Source organism: Triplophysa rosa, linkage group LG5, assembly GCF_024868665.1.
Source record: "Triplophysa rosa linkage group LG5, Trosa_1v2, whole genome shotgun sequence".
Lineage (NCBI taxonomy): Eukaryota > Metazoa > Chordata > Actinopteri > Cypriniformes > Nemacheilidae > Triplophysa > Triplophysa rosa.
In genome coordinates, this window is record NC_079894.1 from 29,998,758 (window position 1) to 30,020,020 (window position 21,263).

The 21,263-nt window shown below is 44.8% G+C and overlaps 1 protein-coding gene across 4 annotated transcripts in view; it reads right to left on the reverse strand.

Annotated features, from left to right (window-relative positions):
- The window catches only part of zmp:0000000625 (cadherin-2), a 75,248-nt gene that overhangs the window by 15,106 nt on the left and 38,879 nt on the right, over window positions 1-21,263 (reverse strand). For all 4 annotated transcript variants that reach the window (XM_057333792.1, XM_057333791.1, XM_057333794.1 and 1 more), the window contains 4 exons: window positions 18,035-18,172; window positions 17,729-17,914; window positions 8,919-9,172; window positions 3,790-3,932 (listed from right to left, as the gene is read on the reverse strand). In XM_057333792.1, the coding sequence (XP_057189775.1) occupies window positions 3,790-3,932; window positions 8,919-9,172; window positions 17,729-17,914; window positions 18,035-18,172 (721 nt within the window). The remainder of the gene's footprint in view (window positions 1-3,789; window positions 3,933-8,918; window positions 9,173-17,728; window positions 17,915-18,034; window positions 18,173-21,263) is intronic.

Sequence of the window (21,263 nt, forward strand, 5' to 3'; positions counted from 1 at the left end):
TGCTAAATAACTAAATGTAAAATGTAAATGCAATGATTCCACACATGCCCTTAGACAAGGCTGCAGGAGGATAAAGTTTAAATGGGAGGATAAAGTTTAAATGGCAGAAGAACAGGCTCCAGGAGTCCTATGAGATTTTAAAATAATCATTACATACATATCCAAGGGCTGTTAAAGCGAATGCACTGCATTTCTCTGATATTATTCAAAGAAAGTGTCATAGACCTATTTAGTACTATGATTTCAACTACTGTAATTGGGCCAGTCATTTCAGTGGATACTTGGGAGACTGTTTTGGTTTGCCCTTTTAATATTGTTCCATGGAAACTCATAAAACAGGCTTTTGATACAAAAGAAGTTACTGCACAATGAAGTTGCGATTGTAAGTTGCAGTCTGTAAGACTTGCACGGAAACGTGACTTGATGCGCGTTGCAGAAAATGTGCGTTCGCAAATGTACGTTGATCCAAATATGGAAAGCACTTTCGAACTCAATAATCTCAGGTTTTGTCCAGGGATGTTTTGCCACATTTCTGCAACTGAGGATTGCTGTGCTGTATGGGTGTATCCTCTTCCCTGAACATCCATCAGTTCATCTTCAAGTGCACTGCGGGACAAACCCTAACCCATCAACTAACTTGCTGCATAGCACTTGTTGGTGCACAATACAGTGAAATGCCAACAAGTCAGGGGAGATTTTTTGCATTTCAGTGCAAGACCCTTATGTTTTCCCATCATTGCTGGTGCACCATCAGCAGTGATGGCGACAACTGAGTATGCTGGTATGTTCATGTCTTTGCATGCTTCACCGAGTGCTCTATGAATGTCTTCGCCCCCTTTTTCGTTCATGTAACGATTTTAACGCCAATAAATCTTCCGTAACCTCAAAAGTCCCCGAATCCATGCATCTCACCCAAATGCAGAGCTGAACAATGTCTCTGATGTCTGTCGAATCATCCGCTGCAAAACTGGGCACTGAAGCATGGGCTAGTTTAGTTTTTAGTTGCTCTGTCAAATTCTCAGAAATATCAGAAATTCGAAGTGTGACTGTGTCATTGCTGAGCTGTAAACTTTTTATCATGTGGATTATTGTCTTTTTACATTGTAAGTTTTGCATACGCCCGGTATTTTACTGCACAGCAGAACAAGGCGGCCCATCTCGCTCATTGACTGCAAACAGATTTTTCTACTCTTCGAGTACTCTCCTACCTTCACTGCTGATGCTTTGACTCTTCTTGTTTGCATGTGTTCCATCATTGGTACTTTCCTCACATATATTTTCTCCTCTAATAACTATAATTTGTCCATCTTGAACGTAAATTGATGACCATTTTAAATCTGCCAAAGCGTGCGCTTGTAATTGTGTGCGTAGTACGTACGTAGTTGCGTCAGTGCTACACATGTCTGTAAATGATATATGCTTCACAAAATTTTTTTTTGTTTCTTTAATACATTTTAAAATATTTTAAAATAAATACAAATTAAATGTAAAACTGTAAGTGGCTATAGTTATTATTTCTGTCATGTGGTCAGAATCGTGGGCCACATTCGCATTTGTGATGGGCCACATGCAGCCCCCCGCGGGTTGAGAACCACTTCTATAGATGAATTTACATCTTCGTTTGCCCCATTTACATGGGGACTTCTCAATTATCCCTTTTAGGAACTATTGTGTTCTCATTGTATATGCTACCAACTAGTGATATCATTCTACTATTTGCAGATGCAGGGATTCCACCCATACCTTAAAATATGGAATCATTCAATACATGAGAATGAAATAGCTTTATTTTTCCTGTATTTCCTGTATTTCTGAGTTGTCTTCAATCAGTGTCCCATGCAAATCATCCTAACCACATTCTGTGAAGAAGACTTGTCCTATTTTAACCCTGATTGGGTAAAACTTGCTGCCATCGTTAGTTTGATTGGTTTCAGGGCCAGTCAGTGTCAGAGTAGATTTAGAGCAGTGGTGGAAGGAGGTCCAGATACAGCGTGAAGCTCTGAAAGGTTTATTCACAAACAGTTAAGTATAAACAGGGAACATAAACAATGAGTGAACATGAACGTAACAACAATAATACTAGACAATCAGTAAACGGCGTGAGTGTGAATTTAAAGAGTATGGTGATGACGATCAGGACAATCAAGATGGTTGATGGGGTGCAATGCATGCTGGGAAGTCTAGTACGTGCAGGCAGGAATGAGGACATTAAGTCTCCTCCCAAAAAGGTGCAATGAACCGCAGGGCACCGGGGCAGAACCGGCGGCTGAACAGCAGGGCACCGGGGCGGGGCAGAGCCGGCGGCTGAGCAGCAGGGCACCGGGGCAGAGCCGGCGGCTGAGCAGCAGGGCACCAGGGCAGAGCCGGCGGCTGAGCAGCAGGGCACCAGGGCAGAGCCGGCGGCTGAGCAGCAGGGCACCAGGGCAGAGCCGGCGGCTGAGCAGCAGGGCACCGGGGCAGAGCCGGCGGCTGAGCAGCAGGGCACCAGGGCAGAGCCGGCGGCTGAGCAGCAGGGCACCAGGGTGGAACCGGACACGTAGCAGCAGAGCACCAAGTCAGAGCTGACAGGGCTGGACGGAGCCAACAGCCATCCTAGCTGTGGCAAAGGGAACAAGGAACTCAGGGGCAACTATCTTGGATGTGGCAAGGCCTCTGTAGCGTCAGAAACAGGAACACAGGCTTTCCAAACAGCCTCCTGTGACATGAGGACAGACACTAGACAGATTACTGGGCTGAGGGCAGGTACCGGGCCGCTCTGGGGTAAGAGTGGGTATTAGGTTTGGCTCTGAGAGAACAGCAGGCCATGTACTAAGCTCAAGGATGAGAGCGGGGTATAGGCTGGGGTTTTGGGACAAAAGCAGGCACTGCACTAAGCTCTGTGGTGAGAGCGGGCTCTGGGGTAAGAGTGGGCACAGGGCTGGGCTCTGGCACAAGAGCAGGCACTGCACTAGGCTCTGTGGTGAAAGTGGGTACCAGACAGAGTTCAGGAATGAGATCGTCTTCAGGAGCGGGTTCTCGGTAGAGTGGGCCGAATTCACAGTGAGTCTCGCAGAATGAGTGTTGGAGGCTGGCTTGGAAGCCGTGGAGCAGACTGGCTTGGAAGCTTTGGTGAGGACCACCGGCAGGCATTGTTGGCCCTTGAGGATCTGGTCCTGGGCTTGCGGCGACCTGGAGCACTCCATTTACTGCGAGTTGAAACTGGAATGACATCACGTGAGTCCTCGTTGGCTTCTCCAATGCTAAAAACTGGAGCAAACATTTGGCCACATTACCATGATCAAAAGATCATCATCCACACCCATCAGCAAACAGTCATTAAGAATAGTATCGCCCCAACTGAATTGCAGGGGACCTTATGGGAGTGCGAACACAATAATCTCCATTTTACCCTGATTTAGATAAAAAAATTCACAGCCAATCAAGTTTTAATGCATTTAGGCATGCTAAAAGAGGTCCAAATGAGATGCCTTCCTTCTTTACTAGCATGATTGTGTATCATCTGCTTAGGGTTGCCACCTTCTAAAATAAGGGACGCCTGCCAGGCATATTTTAAAAGTATTACAATTTATCCAGTATTGCTTTTAAATAGAAGTTTGATTTTAAAATGAAAACCCTACACGTTATTGACTTGGATCCAAAATTAAAGATAAAAGATCAGATAAAACTGATGAAGTTTCTCTTTCTGACGGTTTTACAGAAACTGTTTAGGTTTATTTAGACAATTTTCAGAAAACAAAAGCAGGACCAGAGTCAGCATATTCAAATGTTTTCATGTCACATCAGACATACCCGTGTCAGTGGCCAGGAATGTAGCAGTGTATATATTGTTTTCAACATAAGGAGATTCTCTGTCCAAAACGCTGACGGTTGTGATAAGCCCATTTATGGAATCAATTCTTAGCCAGTCTCCAGGGTCAGACAATGTGCTGTATCTGATGAGAGAGAGAGAAAGCATCAATGTTAACACAAAACCCAATGTGTCATGCATATCCTTGCTGATGGAACTGTTTGGTGTTGTAACACGTTCTGAAGTCACGTTTTGTTTCCGTGCATTCTCGCGCTGTTTTACGGTTACGGTCTGGTAGCTTGGCAAAGCCTCGTGGTTGTGCTAACATAGAAGGCATGTCCAGCTAAGTTCACTCGCAACCCGGAGCATGTATAATTAGTTTGTCCACTGCAGCAACATCATCATGAAGATCCGCGTCTCTACCTCCACCAAGCAAGGACACCGACAAGGCACCTGAGTATTGCACTTTTATTGTTGTATTTCTTCTATTTATTATTATTTAGTTTTATTATTTTCAATTTTTCCTTAACTCTCCTATTATCCACTCTTGACTATGTGTTTTCAAATCCCATCTGTCACTACATCTTGTAAATCAATTGTCTCATGTCGTAGGCAACTCAATCCTAAAAATCTGCAGACTCTTTCCATGTCCAAAAGTGCAGCACTTACTTTTCCTATTGGCCTATGGAACTGCCAATCTGCTGTAAACAAAGCATATTTCATTACGGCTACTGTAAATCATTATGGTCTTAACCTTCTAGCCCTTACTGAAACCTGGATCAAATCACAAGACAGTGTCACTCCGTCTGTCCTCTCCAATAATTATGTTTTCTCCCACACCCCTTGCATATCAGGAAGAGGTGAAGGAACTGGCCTACTTATTTCAAACTAATCTGTGCGACAACAACTCATTTGAATCGCATGCTGTTACAATAATACACCCCGTTAAAATCCACTGTGTAGTTATCTATCATCCCCCAGGGAAGCCTGGGATAAAGTCGAGTGGGTGTGAATCTTGACTCTGTTCCTGACCGGGGAAGCCCAGCAAACGTACTTCTCCCTCCACGCGCCAGCTAACAAAAACTACAACGCCTTGAAGAGGGAAATCCTCGCCTGAGTAGGCGTGTCCCTGGTCAACGCGGCTCAACAATTCCACGAGTGGACATACCAGGAAGCTGTGCTGATCCGCGCACAGGCTGCACAGCTGACCCGTCTCACTCACCTCTGGCTCTTACACGGGGACCCCACTGCCTCCCAGGTCAGCGAGAAGGTGGTCATCGACCGGCTGCTGCACGCCCTACCTCAATGTTTCCGGGGACCGGTGAGCATGTGCGATCCCACCACCTATCGAGAGCTAGTGGAAGCGATGAAGTTGGCGGAGGCAGCAGCCGCACGCAATACCGGAGAGAGAGCGATGGTCCCACCCCGGAGGATGGACCCCACATGGCAACCGCTGGAGGGCACCTCCAGACCAGTAGGCAGACCAGCGGCCCCCTCTCCCCAAGACGAACCGATGCCAATGGAACCCGCCTCTCCAGGACCCCGGGCTTGGCTAGCCGGCTGTGTGGTACACCACGCACTACCATCGGGAGCCCCAGAGAGAACTATACACATCGACGGAAAACCGGCCACTGCTACGCTGGACTCGGGGAGTTTAGTGACCCAGGAGCAACCAACAGTGGTGCGGCCCCGGCCCCACGGGAAGTTGTGAATCCCCATTACTTGTGCACATGGATATACCCGCAGTGAGCCAGCCCGCCGAGACACCATCGCAGCCAAACCTGGATCATGGCCATTGGACATGGGAATCGACCTGCCCGTGCCATTGCTCCTGGGGAGAGATTGGCCGGGGTTCTACCAGCTGTTGGCCCACGCAGTGAAGCCAGTGCGAGAGGGGAGCTGACGACGGAGATGCCGGTGGACGACGCCGAGAGATGCTTATCCCGTGATGTCGGAGAGCGAGTGAGAGAGTGAGTGCGGTCAGTCCACTAACCTCTTTTCCGATCCACCAGGTAACCGACTAAAGAACTGTTGGAACCAGGTGCAAGTAGTCAACGAAGAAGTCCGCCAGCCCGCACCTCACCCTCTCCCATACTTCGTGGTTCAGAATTGTCTGCTCTACTGTGTCGCCCAGAGGAGAGGGGAAACGACTACTGGTGGTGCCGAAGTCAAAGACAGCCATTGTACTGGAGCTAGCCCACACCCATCCTATGGCCGGACACTTGGGAGCCGCCAACCTGGCCCAGCGCATCCACGACCGGTTCCATTGGCCGGGGCTCAAAGGCGAAGTCAAGTGGTTATATCAGATTTGCCCCACCTGTCAACAGACCTCGCCGAACCGTCCTTCCCCCAGCCCTCTCATCCTTCTGCTGATCATCGTGGTGCCCTTTAAGTGCATTGGGATGGACCTGGTGGGACCGCTGCCGAAGTGTGCCACTTTGGCGTCTGCTAGGTGCCCCAGGCCTCCACTGGCTTTACCTCGTTCAAGCTCTTGTTCGGGCGACAGCCCAGGGGACTCCTGGATGTCGCTCGCGAGACCTGGGAGCACCAGCCGACCTCTCATCGCAGCGTCATTGAGCATGTGCAGCAGATGAGGAGCCATATCGACCGGTTGATGCCCCTGTGAAGGAGCACCTGGCCGAGGCCCAGCACACCCAACGGCGTCTATATGACCGGCCCGCCCAACCCAGGGAGTTCCTACCGGGAGACAGAATGCTGGTCCTTACACCTCCAAGTTCCTAGCGGCCTGGAAGGGGCCGTATACCGCCATCGAAAGGGTCGGGCCGGTCAACTATCGAGTCCAACGCCGGGTGGAACAGCTGTACCACATAAACCTCCTGAAGAAAGTGGGTGGCCCCACGACGCAGATGGCCGCATTCGCCCGGAAAGAACCTCCTGTGGTACGAACGGGGAACAGCTGTCCCCCATGCAGAAAACCGAGCTTGATACCCTGGTCCATCATTTTGAGGATGTCTTCTGCGAGGCGCCCGGGCAGACGAGAGTCATCTACCACGAGGTCTGCACCCCCCGGGGTTGTTGTGAGGCAGCAGCCCTATCGGGTCCCGGAGGCTCGCCGGTTGGCTACAGAGGAAGAGATTACCCGGATGAAGGAGCTCAAAGTGATAGAGCCCTTCCGCAGCCCCTGGTCCAGCCCCATCGTCATGGTCCCGAAACCCGACGGCACTATCCGCTTTTGTAATGGCTAAATGAGGTCTTCAGCTTCGATGGATACCCCATGCCCCGAGTGGACAAACTCCTAGACCTCCTCGGAAAAGCTTGATTCATCTCAACACTGGATCTCACGCAGGTGCCGCTCTCCCCCGCATCCTGAGAGAAAACGGCCTTCAATACCCCGTCGGGACACTAGCAATACAGGGTGCTGCCATTCGGCCTGCATGGAACTCCCGCAACTTATCCCAGACAAAGGATGGAGAAGAACACCCGGTAGTCTTCATCAGTCGGAAGCTCACCCCGGCCGAGACCCGCTACGCCACTGTGGAGAAAGAGACCCTGGCCATAAAGTGGGCAGTCTTGGAGCGGAAATACTATCTACTAGGACGGAGCTTCTCACTGGTCACCGACCACGCACCCTTACAGTGGATGTCCAAGGCCAAGGAGACCAACGCCCGGGTGACCAGGTGGTTTCTAGCGCACCAAGAAAGTGGTACATCGGGCCGGGGCCTACCACGGCAACGCGGAAGGTCTGTCGAGGATGTGGTCAGGCTGGACATCCCGGTCAGGGACATCCCGGTCAGGGACCTCCCCCCGCCTCCCCGACAACCACCTTATACCCCAGGCAGGTACGCTCACGGTACCAGGTCGACACTTTGGGGGGGAGTGTGGCGAGTCACCCATTGCTCATTCAGCGTCACCATGGTTACGGAAGCAATCAGCCCGACACACCTGCCGGTCGTCAGCACCTGCAGCTTGTTCCCGGGCTCTATAAGAATGGGAAGACAGAGGAACTTGGTGAGCTACGACTCCATATCATTCGCATGTATGTTGAACCTGTTCTCTCTGTTTTTAAAGCAGATACAAGTGCCTGACGACCGGAAGAAAACTCAACTCCGAGCCAGCTTTCAAGCACCTCCCTCACGGACTGCACTGAAAGACACTCACGGACTGCACCGAAAGACACTCACGAGCTGTTTCCCCCACACTACTGTTTTTCACCTTGGCAGTTCAATAAACCAACCTCCAGGATTTGAAAATCTCACAAGTCCGTTTCGTTTCGTGCTTTTGCTCGCAACAAACATTAGGAAAATTAGAACTTTCCTATCAGAGTATGCCACGCAAGTCCTGGTACAAGCTATAGTCCTGTCCAGACTGGACAATTGTAATGCTCTCATGACTGGCCTTCCAGCTTGTACAAACAAACCTCTGCAAATGATTCAGAATGCAGCGGCAAGAGATGTCTTTAATGAGCCAAAGACAGCACATGTTACATGGGGCTCCTCATCATGTTACATTGGCTACCGATGACCGCTTGCATCAAATTCAAAGCTCTGCTTTTGGCTTACAAGACGACCACTGATTCTGCACCCCCATACCTACACTTACTAATTCAGACGTATGTAACACTGCAATCACCTCACTTCATTAACAAAACCAATCATTACAAATATTTAATGAATAATAAAGTGGCATCAGTTACAAAAAGTGAACTTACTCATTGAGCGCAATCTTGCTGAAATCCTCCTGCTCAGTGTTCAAACTGAATTAATGCAGGCTAACTGCACATAGCAGTGCAGCATTGAGCTTCAGTTCAGTAAGGAGTATTATAGTATATACTTTTTGACATTATTCAAGGTGAGTTGCCATAAAATGTTTCTGAACACTATCACCACAATTCGTTTCAGAATGTACAACGAATTTATCCATAAATATGGTACAACAATAGGGTTCCAATAGGGACCAACTAAAAATGAAAAGAAAAAGTGGTATTTAATTGATCTACTGTATTTAAGTCTCAATCAAGACACATTTAAGTACAATTAACCTTTTGCATGCACAAGCTTGGTCTGTTACACATTTAATGTATCTGGTGGATATTTCCTTTTACAGACTGTGCACACCTCATGCAACAACCTTCACAAAAAAATCTGTGATAGTACAAAAAAAGTGTTGTTACCTGAGGCTCTGCTGCATGAAGCGGTCTGGATCCTGAGCAGTGAAGGTGGTTATTACAGACTCTGTCTGCGGGCCCTCCTGAAGTTTCAGTAGTTTGGGGTTGGGCTCGAAATAGGGGCTCTCATTAACATCATTGACCCGGACAGAGACGGTGGCCGTGGACTGACGGGACAGATGGACGCCTCTCTGCATAGGAACCTCATTCACAGCCACCACTGTCAGCACAAACGCTCTGTTCACCTCATAGTCAATAGGCTTCATGCGGGAGATGCAAACAAAGTCAGATGAATAAATCAAAGACGCAACAAGATTTTCTCTAAAGTTGGCTCAAAATTACTGTCATGTTTGATATACTCTGCATAGTTGGAATTATAGGGCAGGGGCGTAGCAGCCACGTGGGACTTTTCTTGACCCACCACCGATATTTCCGCTCGTGTTCTCTGGTTTATTACTTAGATTTGAGTGAACTAACATTCAGCCAGTCACAAGCCGCATCTGCCAAGAGCTTCAAATCTACTGTTAATAGATTCATAATTTATTTTATTCATTTCTTTACCCTTTTGACGCCCAAGAAAAGTCAATTTCTCAAACTCACATTGTAAAAAATGTGTTATGTCGCTATGACATGAATCACCCAATCAAATTTATGCGTTATGACTTGACCTAAACTCTGCGTCTCCACCGGATGTGAGCGACATGATCATGTGATGCGACACATGACAATAGAACCCAAGTTGTGATCGTGTTGTGAGCTTGGAGACCTGCAGGTGGGAAGAGCTTATGCCGTAAGTAGGCTGCATTTTCATACAGTGAATGAATATGGCAGAAAGTAGAGACAGTATTGAAAAACCTAGTAAAATTAAAATTTTAAGTTTTGTTTTCATCCCAAATTGTTAATACGCATCAAATGAATATACAATAAAACCAAAATGAAAAATAAAACTTTTTAGAAACAAAGCAAGTTTTAGTGCAACGGAAGATCAATGCAACGTGAAATAATAAAAGTTTAATCAAATAATCACTCAGCAACGCAAATGTCTTTACATTGATATAGAAATAATAACTACACCTATTTTTGTATTTTAATTTCAGAAACCACAGTTCCCTTTCTGTCGGTCTCTTGACGTTGTGTCGAACCGACAGATGGGGTTTGACTTGAGAACCTATCATCTTCTGACTAGCTTTGAAAAGGCAAATAAAATTGGCGAATGAAATTTGCATGCCGGACTCCGCCCTGGATATCTGGGCATAAAAGGGAGACGCATTCATTCACCTTTTGTTCATCGACCGTTCCTGCGGTTCGCTTTCGAGGGGCAGGCATATCAGTACAGGGTCCTCCCCTTCGGTCTGTCCCTGTACCCACGAGTCTTCACGAAGGTCGTGGAAGCCGCCCTCGCTCCCCTCAGGGACTATCAACTATCTCGACGACTGGCTCATCTTGGCATACTCGCGAGATCTGTTGTGTACACACTAGGGTTGCACGGTGGACCCGTGCTATGGTAGCATCACGATGTTAAAGCTTCAAAATACCCGCAATGCCTCTCTACTTTTGAAATGGTAGTATCGTAGGTAATGTTGCATATGCGCAGTAATAATCTTTTGAACACTTACATCTGCCTTTTTGCGGTGTTTATCTCCTAAATGAATGTGTGTTTTGAATGACTCGGATGAGATAATGGTTCAAATTAGCATTTTGAACGAGTTCGTTAAATGATTCACTAACTCAGTGGAAAATCGACGCCACCTACTGGCCGTCTTAGTTCTGCATTTAAAGTAAGCCTAATATTTCCCTTTATAAAGACTGCTGTATCAATAAAATGTGTCGCACATTTGAATTAGTTCCCACGTGAACAATGATCTAGTGTACTTTAGTATTTACTAGAGTAAACTACTAAAACTCATAGACACACTCATAGATTGATTTTGAGTCTTACCATAGTAAATATTTAAGTATACTACAGTATTTGCTACAATTTATCCAATTACTACAGTTAATACAACAAAATATTCTAGTGCAAAGTTTAATATAGTTTATTATAGTAAATACAAAATGTTTAATCTAAACCTGTGTTTTTTGTATAGATATGAATTATGAACATGGCACAGCATCGTGATACTACTTGGTATCAAGATACTTCAGCTGGTATATTATCGTAAGACATGTTTATGGTACCGTGACAACCCTAGTACACACAGGGACCTGCTGCTTTGGCACCTAGATCGTTTGGGACTACAGGTAAACCGGGAAAAGAGCAAGCTCTCCCACGTGCAGAGCATCTTTTCTCTCAGCATGGAACTCGACTCTGTCTCCATGACAGCGCGGCTGACTACCGAGCGCGCACAGTCAGTGCTGAACTGCTTGAACCTTTCAAGCAGCCAGCGGTCCCCCTGAAACTATTTCAGAGGCTCCTGGGGCACATGGCATCCTCGACTGGGGTGATCCCCCTCAGGTTGATGCACATGAACCGCTAGGGCGTACGCCTGCGAAAGCCCTTCCCCCTCCGGGGGGAGCAGCGGCTATTCCGCCTCACTTCTTTCCCTTCGGGTAAAGAATAGGCATTCCATCCATCACTAAACACCCTTCCAGGGAGCAGGCTGGGCAGAGCAGCCTTGCCCCCTTAGGCCGGGGAACAGTTGAGTTATCTCCCACATAGCTCTAACCGGACCTAGTGCTCCAGACGTGGTAACCCCCCCTCCGTGGGCTGTTCCGTCTGATGTATCCTCATGAATGGTTCCCCACCTCGGCAACCCATGACCTCCCTAGGTGGTCTCCCACCTTGCGGTTAACCCTAGTCCGCACATTTTCCCATGAGTTCTCCCCTGATGGTGAGACCATGTGGTGTCATGAGGGGGGAGGAGTCTGGCATGCAAATTTCATTCGCCAATTTTCATTGGCCTTTTCTAAATACTCAGAAGATGATAGGTTCTCAAGACAAACCCCATTCTGTCGGTTCGACACAACGTCTCGTTCCCTCCATCAGGGAAGGTTACAGCCGTAACCAAGACATTATATTCTCTTTCAGTGATCATGTAAACATGACTAAACAGCTATCCATGTGGCAGTTTAAAAAAAAACACGTCTAGACAAAGACGCTGAAGAATCACACACCGAGGCACCTGGAAATGAAGGTGAAATACACACAGCAACATGATCCAATGAGTCGAGTGCTAATGGCAGCATTTGTGCTTCAGCCTCCACTGATATTCTCACTCAGCCGGCTTCCGAATTAGTAAGTCAAAATTGTCCACAATAAATATGCCATATTTTGTAAAGCATGCATACATTTTCCAGAGGTGCACACCGAGTTCACTTTCATAAGAGACCTTTATAAAAATTGGAAACGCCTCTGACAGGCATGTAACAAACATAAATCTAGTAAACTGCGCTGACTTTTGACGCGGAAAGCTATGCACCGCAAAGCCGTGGGACCTTGTTAAATCAACTGCACCTTGATGCCGTTTCATTTGTAGAGCGAAGTTTATTGAATTGCATTTGACGCCACAGTGGGACAGAACACTGGTCCATCAAAACTAGGCTCGTCTGAGATGGAAACGCATATTTGCCTGATAAATTCTGATGTAGAGAACATTAAACCCACCAAATAAAAATTAAGAGTTTTTATTTCAAAATTTGGCGCTTCCATCACTCGTTTCAGATGCGAAACTTCAAAAGCTGAAAACAAGCGCTGTTACAGGCAATGTGATCAAAACACGCAGTAAATGTCTTTATCACATGAGTCGAAACGTCTGAGCAGTTACACAAATACTGTAAGTTCAGGGGCCCGTTTTAATAAGGAGGAGTTGATTTACACTGAGATGCGAAACTTTGAGTTTTTGGTTTCAGAACAGCTGATTTGAGTTAGTTCTATCAACTCTGGGTAGGCTTACCTTGAGTTAAGCATGTGCACCATGACTATGAACAGCCATGATCAATGGAGCTCCGATATTACCATTCACCATGGCAATGGCACCAAAACAGCAACATAGCGGCAGAAAGCTTTTGAGGGCACAGCACACTTTCCTTACCGCTCTGCATGTGGATTTACTAACATGCTTAATAAGTGTGTTTAAATTAATAAATAGATGCATGTACCAATAAACAAATAAATTAATCATGAAATGAATGAATGTAAAGAGGAAGAAATAATTAAAAAGTTCTCAGTCCCCATCAGTGCTCTAGTGATAAGTGTAAGACGTCATGGTGTATAGGACACTTGTTAAGGCATTAGGCTGTCATGTCACTGTCAGTCTGATCTGTTACGATTGGTAGAGTAATCCAAGCTGAGAAGCGGATCCAAGTGCAGTATGATTTTAATGACAACCAGAAGACAAAACAAACTCAGGTAATCCACAGAATGAAGGCGGAACAAAACAGCATGAGACAAGAGCGTGAACCACTAGCATGAAACAAAAACCGACACCAAACAAAGGAAACACTAGGGCTTAAATACACTGGGATAACAAGGAAACAAGAAACACCCGGGGAACCTAATTAACACAAAAAACTACAAAGGACTACAAACATGGCACACAACAGGAAATAACATAAAAGTCCAGAACAACATGGGAACACAAACTAGGATCGTGACATGATCGCCAGTTCATGCTACCTCTAGGAGATATAATAAAGCGACACGGAGTTAGCTTTCACTGTTATGCTGATGATACTCAACTTTATATTTCCTCGAAGCCTCATGAAACACAGCAGTTCCATCGAATAATGGAATGCATAGTCGATATAAAAAACTGGATGAGTAACAACTTTTTATTACTGAACTCGGACAAAACGGAAGTGTTACTTATTGGACCGAAAACTGCTATAAGTAACAACCAAGAATACTGTTTAACTATTGACGGATGTTCCATAAAACCCTCGTCGTCAGCAAAGAATCTTGGCGTTCTATTCGATAGTAATCTGTCATTTGAGAGCCACGTCGCCAACACCTGTAAAATTGCGTTTTTCCATCTTAAGAATATATCTAAACTACGTCATATGCTGTCAATCTCAGATGCAGAGAAGTTAATTCATGCATTCATGACATCAAGACTAGATTACTGTAATGCACTGTTAGGTGGTTGCCCTGCAGGCTTATTACAAAAACTCCAATTGGTCCAAAACGCGGCAGCTCGAGTTCTTACACGTACAAAAAAGTATGAACATATTAGCCCGGTTCTGTCAACCTTGCACTGGTTACCTATAAAGCATCGCGTTAACTTTAAAATCTTGCTTATTACCTATAAAGCCTTACATGGTTTAGCTCCTCAGTACTTGAATGAACTCCTTTTGTATTACAGTCCTTCACGTGCATTACGCTCTCAGGCGTCCTGTCAGTTGGTAATACCTAGAATTTCAAAATCAAGTGCAGGTGGTAGATCCTTTTCCTATCTAGCGCCTAAACTTTGGAATAGTCTTCCCTGCACTGTCCGGGAGGCAGACACACTCTGTCAGTTTAAATCTAGACTAAAGACGCATCTTTTTAATCTTGCATACACTACTCTTCCATAATATAAATCTTCAGAGGGTTTAGGCTGCATTAGTTAGATCAACCGGAACCAAAAACACAACTGATGTACTTGTTGCATCAAAGAGTACAGAACAGTACTCTACTCTCAGCCAGTCTTGTCTCATTGTTCCAAGGTTACCACAGCGAGCAGGATGCAGTTCATGGCCTGACCTGATGGTAGAGCGGAGAATGGGAAGTGGGGACCTGACAAGAGCTGAGATGATAGAGCTGGATAAAGAAGGACGCGGTCTCTTGACACGTCTTCACCACAAAATTTCAAATGCTATTAGATTATTAATGATAATCTTAAACTATAATTTATTTTATTATTAAGTTTATTTATTTTATTTAGCCTTGTTGTGCAAGCTCTCTGGAGCTTGTGCAGAGGCAGCAGCTTTTGCCAGAGGGGAACTGGAATCCCCTGGTTGGGCCTGGGTTCTCCTGAGGTTTTTTTTCTCGATTAGAGTTTTGGGTTCCTCGCCACCGTTTGCATACTGTTTTTGCACTATCTGCCTGACCGGGGGGGCTGCTTTAGAATCTTAAAGTTTTACTTAATTAATATTGCATATAGGAATTTATTATCTGTTATATTTGACCTGTGCTTCTCTCTCCTTTATCCTAAATGTGTGCTCTCACTGAGCGTGTGTGTGTGTGCGTACTTGTCTGTGTACGTACGTGTGTGTGTGTGTGTGTGTGTGTGTGTGTGTGTCTCTGTGTCTGTGTGTGTTGGTGTGTGTGCGTGTTGTGTGTGTGGAGTGTTTTGTGTGTGGGTGTGTCTGTCTTCTGTGTTTTCAACCTTTTCTTGTTTTTGCAGGTACAACTTTGATTGTTTTGCTTGTAGTCAATGTGTCTCATGTACAGCTGCTTTGTAACAATGAAAATTGTAAAAGCGCTATATAAATAAAGTTGAGTTGAGTTGAGTTGAGTTCGAATCCTGCTCAATGCAGAATTGGAATGGCTGATGATTTAAATTGATTATTTATCACTTTTATCTGTTCATTTCCGCATTTATGTCTGTATTTATTAATCCATTTATTTGTGCACTTTATTTATACACTTTATTAGGTCATTTCTCATCCTCCATAGAAAACTGCCATTTGTGAGAAAATGTAAGGAATCTGCTCTGATGTAATACATGGCCATGATGGCTGATGTTATTGATGTTAGGACGGATGAGATATATTTTGATATTTTTTTTTATAAAAATGCACAGAGAAATGACACAATTCCACTTGGGTCCTAAATTGCTCTCCTGAAATCAAAGTAACTTACATCCCTATGAATGAATGTAGACTCTTCACGTACAGGATCCTCTATAAAAGCACATATGACTTTAGTCACTGAGATGGTCTCTGTGTGATCAAAATGTGTGCCATGAATGACTGTATTAATGAATGAATGAATGAATGACTTTTAAAAGGCTTTCAAAGGGGAGGAGATGGAAAGAAACTCTGGGTTTACCAAAGAAAACCTGCTCCTGACCAGGTTAGGTCCACAGAGTAAGTTACTATGGTTACTGACTCTGAGTATAAGATACCTCTCCTTTAGAAACGGGCTTGAGTTACCCCGCTTTCTCGGGTTTGACATGCCTCACATTCTGAAATGGAAAACCCAGAGTTTCCCTCATTTAGGGTTAATATACTTGGAGTTTTCACTAAACCTCCTTTCTGAAACGGGCCCCAGGACCTTCCACTCCAAGTCCATAGTCTTTCTTGTACATATAATATTTCCATCTGGCCAAACACATCTGATAAGGAGGCAGCAGCCCTCATTATTTCGTAGGAGTCATTCTGAAAATGGTTGTTACTGCTGCTTGATCGCAAGATTTAGTCAAAGATTCTCTATTTGTTTAGAATGCGCGGCAAAAGTCTCTCAAGTTGCTGGGGTCATGTCACAGTCAGCGGCTGTTTGCGGATTGGTTGGTTGGCAGTCTGAATGTTGGCAGATATTTATTTAACGAAAATAATTTAAAACTGAAATTACATTTTAAATAAACAATTATAATTAATCAATTAATAATAATTAATCAACAACAGCCTACGTTTCTAAAAACATTTTTATTAAGACTAAATAATAACACTGCATCTATTTTTTGGGTTTGCCAGCTGCCATACAAGACAAGCAAAAGAACAAAACAACCACATGATAAAGTGTCAGTCGAAAATGAAATACAGACATGTTGAGATTGTTTCTTAATTTAATTAGAAAACACAGAAGTTAAAATAATTTAATTTACATAAAAAATAAATCAAGTTTTCACTGGGGAAATTGCTTTTTCTGTAACCATTTTAGATATTTTAGACAACCCTGTCGTGCATTATAATTAGTATGAAATAGCAGTATATAGTAATGTAGTTAAGACGCACGGTTTTTCCCAGGATTTTAAAGTGAACGAACTGTGTTCTGATCATGTGCATTTCATCTAACTTAAATTATATCACATTAGTGAAGTGTACACAGTCATAAAGACAATTATTACGCTTGACTAGCTTGAGTTTTAACAATTCCGTATGACAATAAATAATTTTTCAAGTCTAACAATCAATAACTGGAGCCAAAACGTTTTTGTACTCCACATAAATAGTAAAGTATTAAAATTAGTTGAGAAATTAAAACGATATTGTGTTTTTATCCAGTAAACCTCAGCTCCGCCATTTACTTATTTGTGTTTATAGTTTGCTTTTTTTCACTACCAATATGGCAGTGGCTTTGACGTACAATCCAGCGGACAGTGGGGTGTCTAGGTAATATATACTGTATGCCTATGTGCTCAATGACACAAATCACGTTTAAAATCCACTTGATATAGCCTTGAATCCACTTTGGCATGCTCACCATTGAATTTTCAATCAAGATGGTGGACACGAAGTAGGTCGCTTAATTCAGCCATGTTCTCTCCACGTGACAATTCATGAAAATATTTCATGTTAGGTAGGGTGACCATTTGTGCCATTTTTTCCTGACGCGTCCTGGCCAGGATTTCTGTACCTGCGTCTCAATTGGAAGACTGCATCCTCTGGAGGTCACATTTGTCGGCGCTTACATCACAGCAGTTGTCTTACTTGAAATGTAATGGTTGCTACCTGAAATAATAAACCCCAATGACGTATGCACCCTACAAATGCGACCTCATAGAAATCCTGGCCAGGACACGTCTGGATAAAATAGCACGTATGGTCACCATGATGTTATGTAAACATGATTCACACGTGGAACCATCAACCATGTCTGAATCGTGTTCAAACAAAGGGTTATTTTGTGTGTGTGTGTGTGTGTGTGTGTGTGTGTGTGTGTGTAGTTTTCCTACCTTGATGACTGTCATCAGGCCTTTATTAGAACCAGAATCAGTGGGCACAGAGAAATGACCCATGGGGTCACCTGCTGTTATCCTGTACACAGTGTCCCACGCTGCTGTGTTTGGTTGGTCTTTGTCCGAGACTGCCATGTTGACCAGGATAACGTTCACTTGGTTCTCTGATACCTCGCCAAAGAACTGTATGTGCAGTACAGTAAAACAGATTGTGTTTATTTATCGTTGTTGTTTTGTGCTACACATAAACACTATGTCATTACAGGTATTTACTCGTCTTTAATAGCATTGGATAGAGCTTACGGTGTTAGCAGTGAACTCAGGAGGGTTGTCATTGACATCCGTGACTGTGATCACAGCAGTGGCTGTGTTGGAGAGACCGTATGTTGGGTTTCCTTCCATGTCAGTGGCTTGAATAATCAGTGTGTACTGTGGGACTTTCTGCAAACAGAGACCACTTGTCTTAATGTTAGCGGTCGACCGATTCATCGTTTTTGCAGATTAATCGGCACCGATAACGATAATTTGAACTATTGGCTATCGGCAATAAACCCTACCGATAGTTTTTTCTGGTTGCGTTTGATCCAGACGCAGCAGTGACAGCTCTACTGTGATGCGCAGGTGGAGAGTTCAGAGTATAGTGTAAAACAGCGACCTCTAGAGGTGGCAATAAAACTGATGTTTTTTTTTGGAGCTATGAAGTTTATGGTTTGGAGACGCGAGACCACAGTCTGCACGGACAGTGTTGCCAACTTAGCGACTTTGTTGCTATAATTAGCGACTTTTCAGACCCCTTTAGCACCTTTTTCAGAATCAGAATCAGAAAGAGCTTTATTGCCAAGTATGTTTGCACATACAAGGAATTTGTTTTGGTGACAGGAGCATCCAGAACACAGAAACAGCAACAACAGTACACAGAGACCATAACACAATAGAATACAGTACACAATGATTTAAATAAGGGCCTATGGGTATAAACAATTAAGAAATACAATACAATAAACATAAGATAAAGATATAAAGAGTGTCAAGCTATGTATGTATGTAAATATGTACAAGTAAAAAATAAGAATAGACTATTGTAGTACAAGGTATGTGCTATATACAGCAGAATGAATGAAATAAAATTTACAGAAAAAGTTGTATAAAAATAGATAGTGTATTATCTGGAGGATATAATTAATATTGCACTTAATTATTATTGCACAAAGTTATTAATTGCAAGGTGTGTAAAAACATATAACTGTTCAAGAGGTAGATGGCCTGAGGGAAGAAGCTGTTGTTGTGTCTGGTTGTTTTGGTGCTCAGTGCTCTGCAGCATTGTGAAGAGATGATGGCTTAGATGTGAGAGGTCCAGGGTGATTTTCTGAGCCCTTTTCCTCAATCTGGATGTATACAGTTCTTGGAGGGTGGGCAGGGGAGCACCAATGATCTTCTCAGCAGTCCGAACCGTACTCTGTAGTCTTCTGATGTCTGACTTCGTGGCTGAGCCAAACCAGACAGTGATGGATGTGCAGAGGACAGACTCTATGAGACAGACTCTTGTTTTTCAAAAAGCGACTAGCAACAAATCTAGCTACTTTCTGAATAAGCCTTGGCGACATTCAGAAAAGCCTTGGAAACATTCTGCTTCACTTCTACTGCCCCGCGAGTTTTTGCCTTCCCCACGCAGCACCGCCTCTCTGTCTACTCTGTACACTTTGAGCGCCCACCAGAGAGAAGCAGCTGAAGACCGCACTGACGCGTGAATGAGATTTGCAATGCACAACAATGCATAGGTGCAGTACAACTGGTCTCAGTCAGCCTATCACATAATACAGACCTCTGTTTGTTTAGTAAAATTTGGCTAGATTTCACAAGTGATACTTATCCTGAGAGAATCACTGTCCATAGGTCACTACAAACATGGTTAATTTATTTTTGTTTCTTAATTTACATAGTAAAACTAATGACTTAATAGTTAAATCAATTAAATCAATTATAGACACTGGTTATAAAAAGCTGCTCTGTGTGGCGGCCCGCTATTGCACGCTCCTGATTTCTCTTTTTCCTTTCTCTTACAGACGGACGCGGCGGACAGAGGGCTGGGAGCGGTCCTGTCCCAGGAGGTAGAGGGGGCAGAGCGGCCGGTGCTGTACATCAGTCACAAGCTCTCGAGGAGGGAGACGATGTACAGCACCATTGAAAAGGAATGCTTGGCTATCAGGTGGGCCTTTCTTACCCTCCGCTATTATCTCCTGGGGAAGGAGTTCACCCTCTGTTCGGACCATGCACCCTTCCAATGGCTCCACGCATGAAGGATACCAACGCGCGGATCACCCATTGGTATCTTGCTTTACAACCCTTTAAGTTTCAGGTGATCCACAGACCGGGGACCCAGATGACAGTAGCCGACTTTCTCTCCAGGAGGGGGGGGAGGAGGCTGCAGGCTGGATGGGGCCCCGGCCTGAGTCGGGCAGTGGGGGTATGTGGTAGGGGAGGCATGGCCTAGCGAAGTCTGGAGAGAGAGAGACAGGAAACTGGCCGGAAGTAAGTAGGTCAAAGGCTGATCGTAAACACCTGTCTCTTGTTACAGTGATTGGCAAGAAGAATAGAAAAGCCAACACGAGGGGAGGATCGAGAGAGAGAGTTTGGCTGAGCCCTCGAAGGGACCGAGAGAATGGACGCTGGAAAAGACGTCGAGAGAAAGCTTACGTGCCAGGAGGCCCGATTTAAATATTATTTCCTTTTGCTTCATGTTTTTATTATATTCCAATAAAGAAAGACTCACCTTCCTTCCTGCTTAGTGAACCATACCACAAACATTTAAAGTGAGATCAAATTAGCAATGATTACCCCAAATTACCCCAAAATAACAGCCAGCTGCAGGAGACATTGAAAATGGCTGCTGCGAGTCTGTTAAAAGGGACGTTCGTTATAGGAAATAAAAGATATAAGAACGGATTTATCATTATTACATGAACCTCTGTCACGATTGGGGGGAAGAACCCAAGCACAGGCAGCAATTAAGGGGTTAACAACAACAAACCCACGAGGGGGTAAAACGACAAGCAAGGGAGTTTAAACACAGACAAGACACTTACTAAAATACACTAGACTAAGACAACATATGACAAGGGTAGAAACTACTAAACTGAACTAACTCACGGGTCAGGGAACACAAACTCGACAAGAAATCCTTTAGGGAACAAACCATCAGGATACAAGCAGTACGAACAAGCACAGGACAAGAGACACAAGGGCATAATATAGGGAGACTAACAAAGGATAATTAACAAGGGACAGGTGTCGGGGATGGGACACAGGCGCGAAGCTAAACGAGAGAACAAGAGGGGCGGGGCCATAGATGAGACCGGAGAGAGTGCATGTTATGTCATGCGCGCAGTCCGGGGGGACTTTTCAGGGGGTTTGGGAGTGTGGGGGGAGTGTCCTTGGGGAGACACCGGTCCAGGCGGCTTCCGGTCCCGACAGAAGGACTGCGAGGGGCGATGGGGTATGTGACTAGCAGAGCGGGACGAGGGCTGTGAGGGAA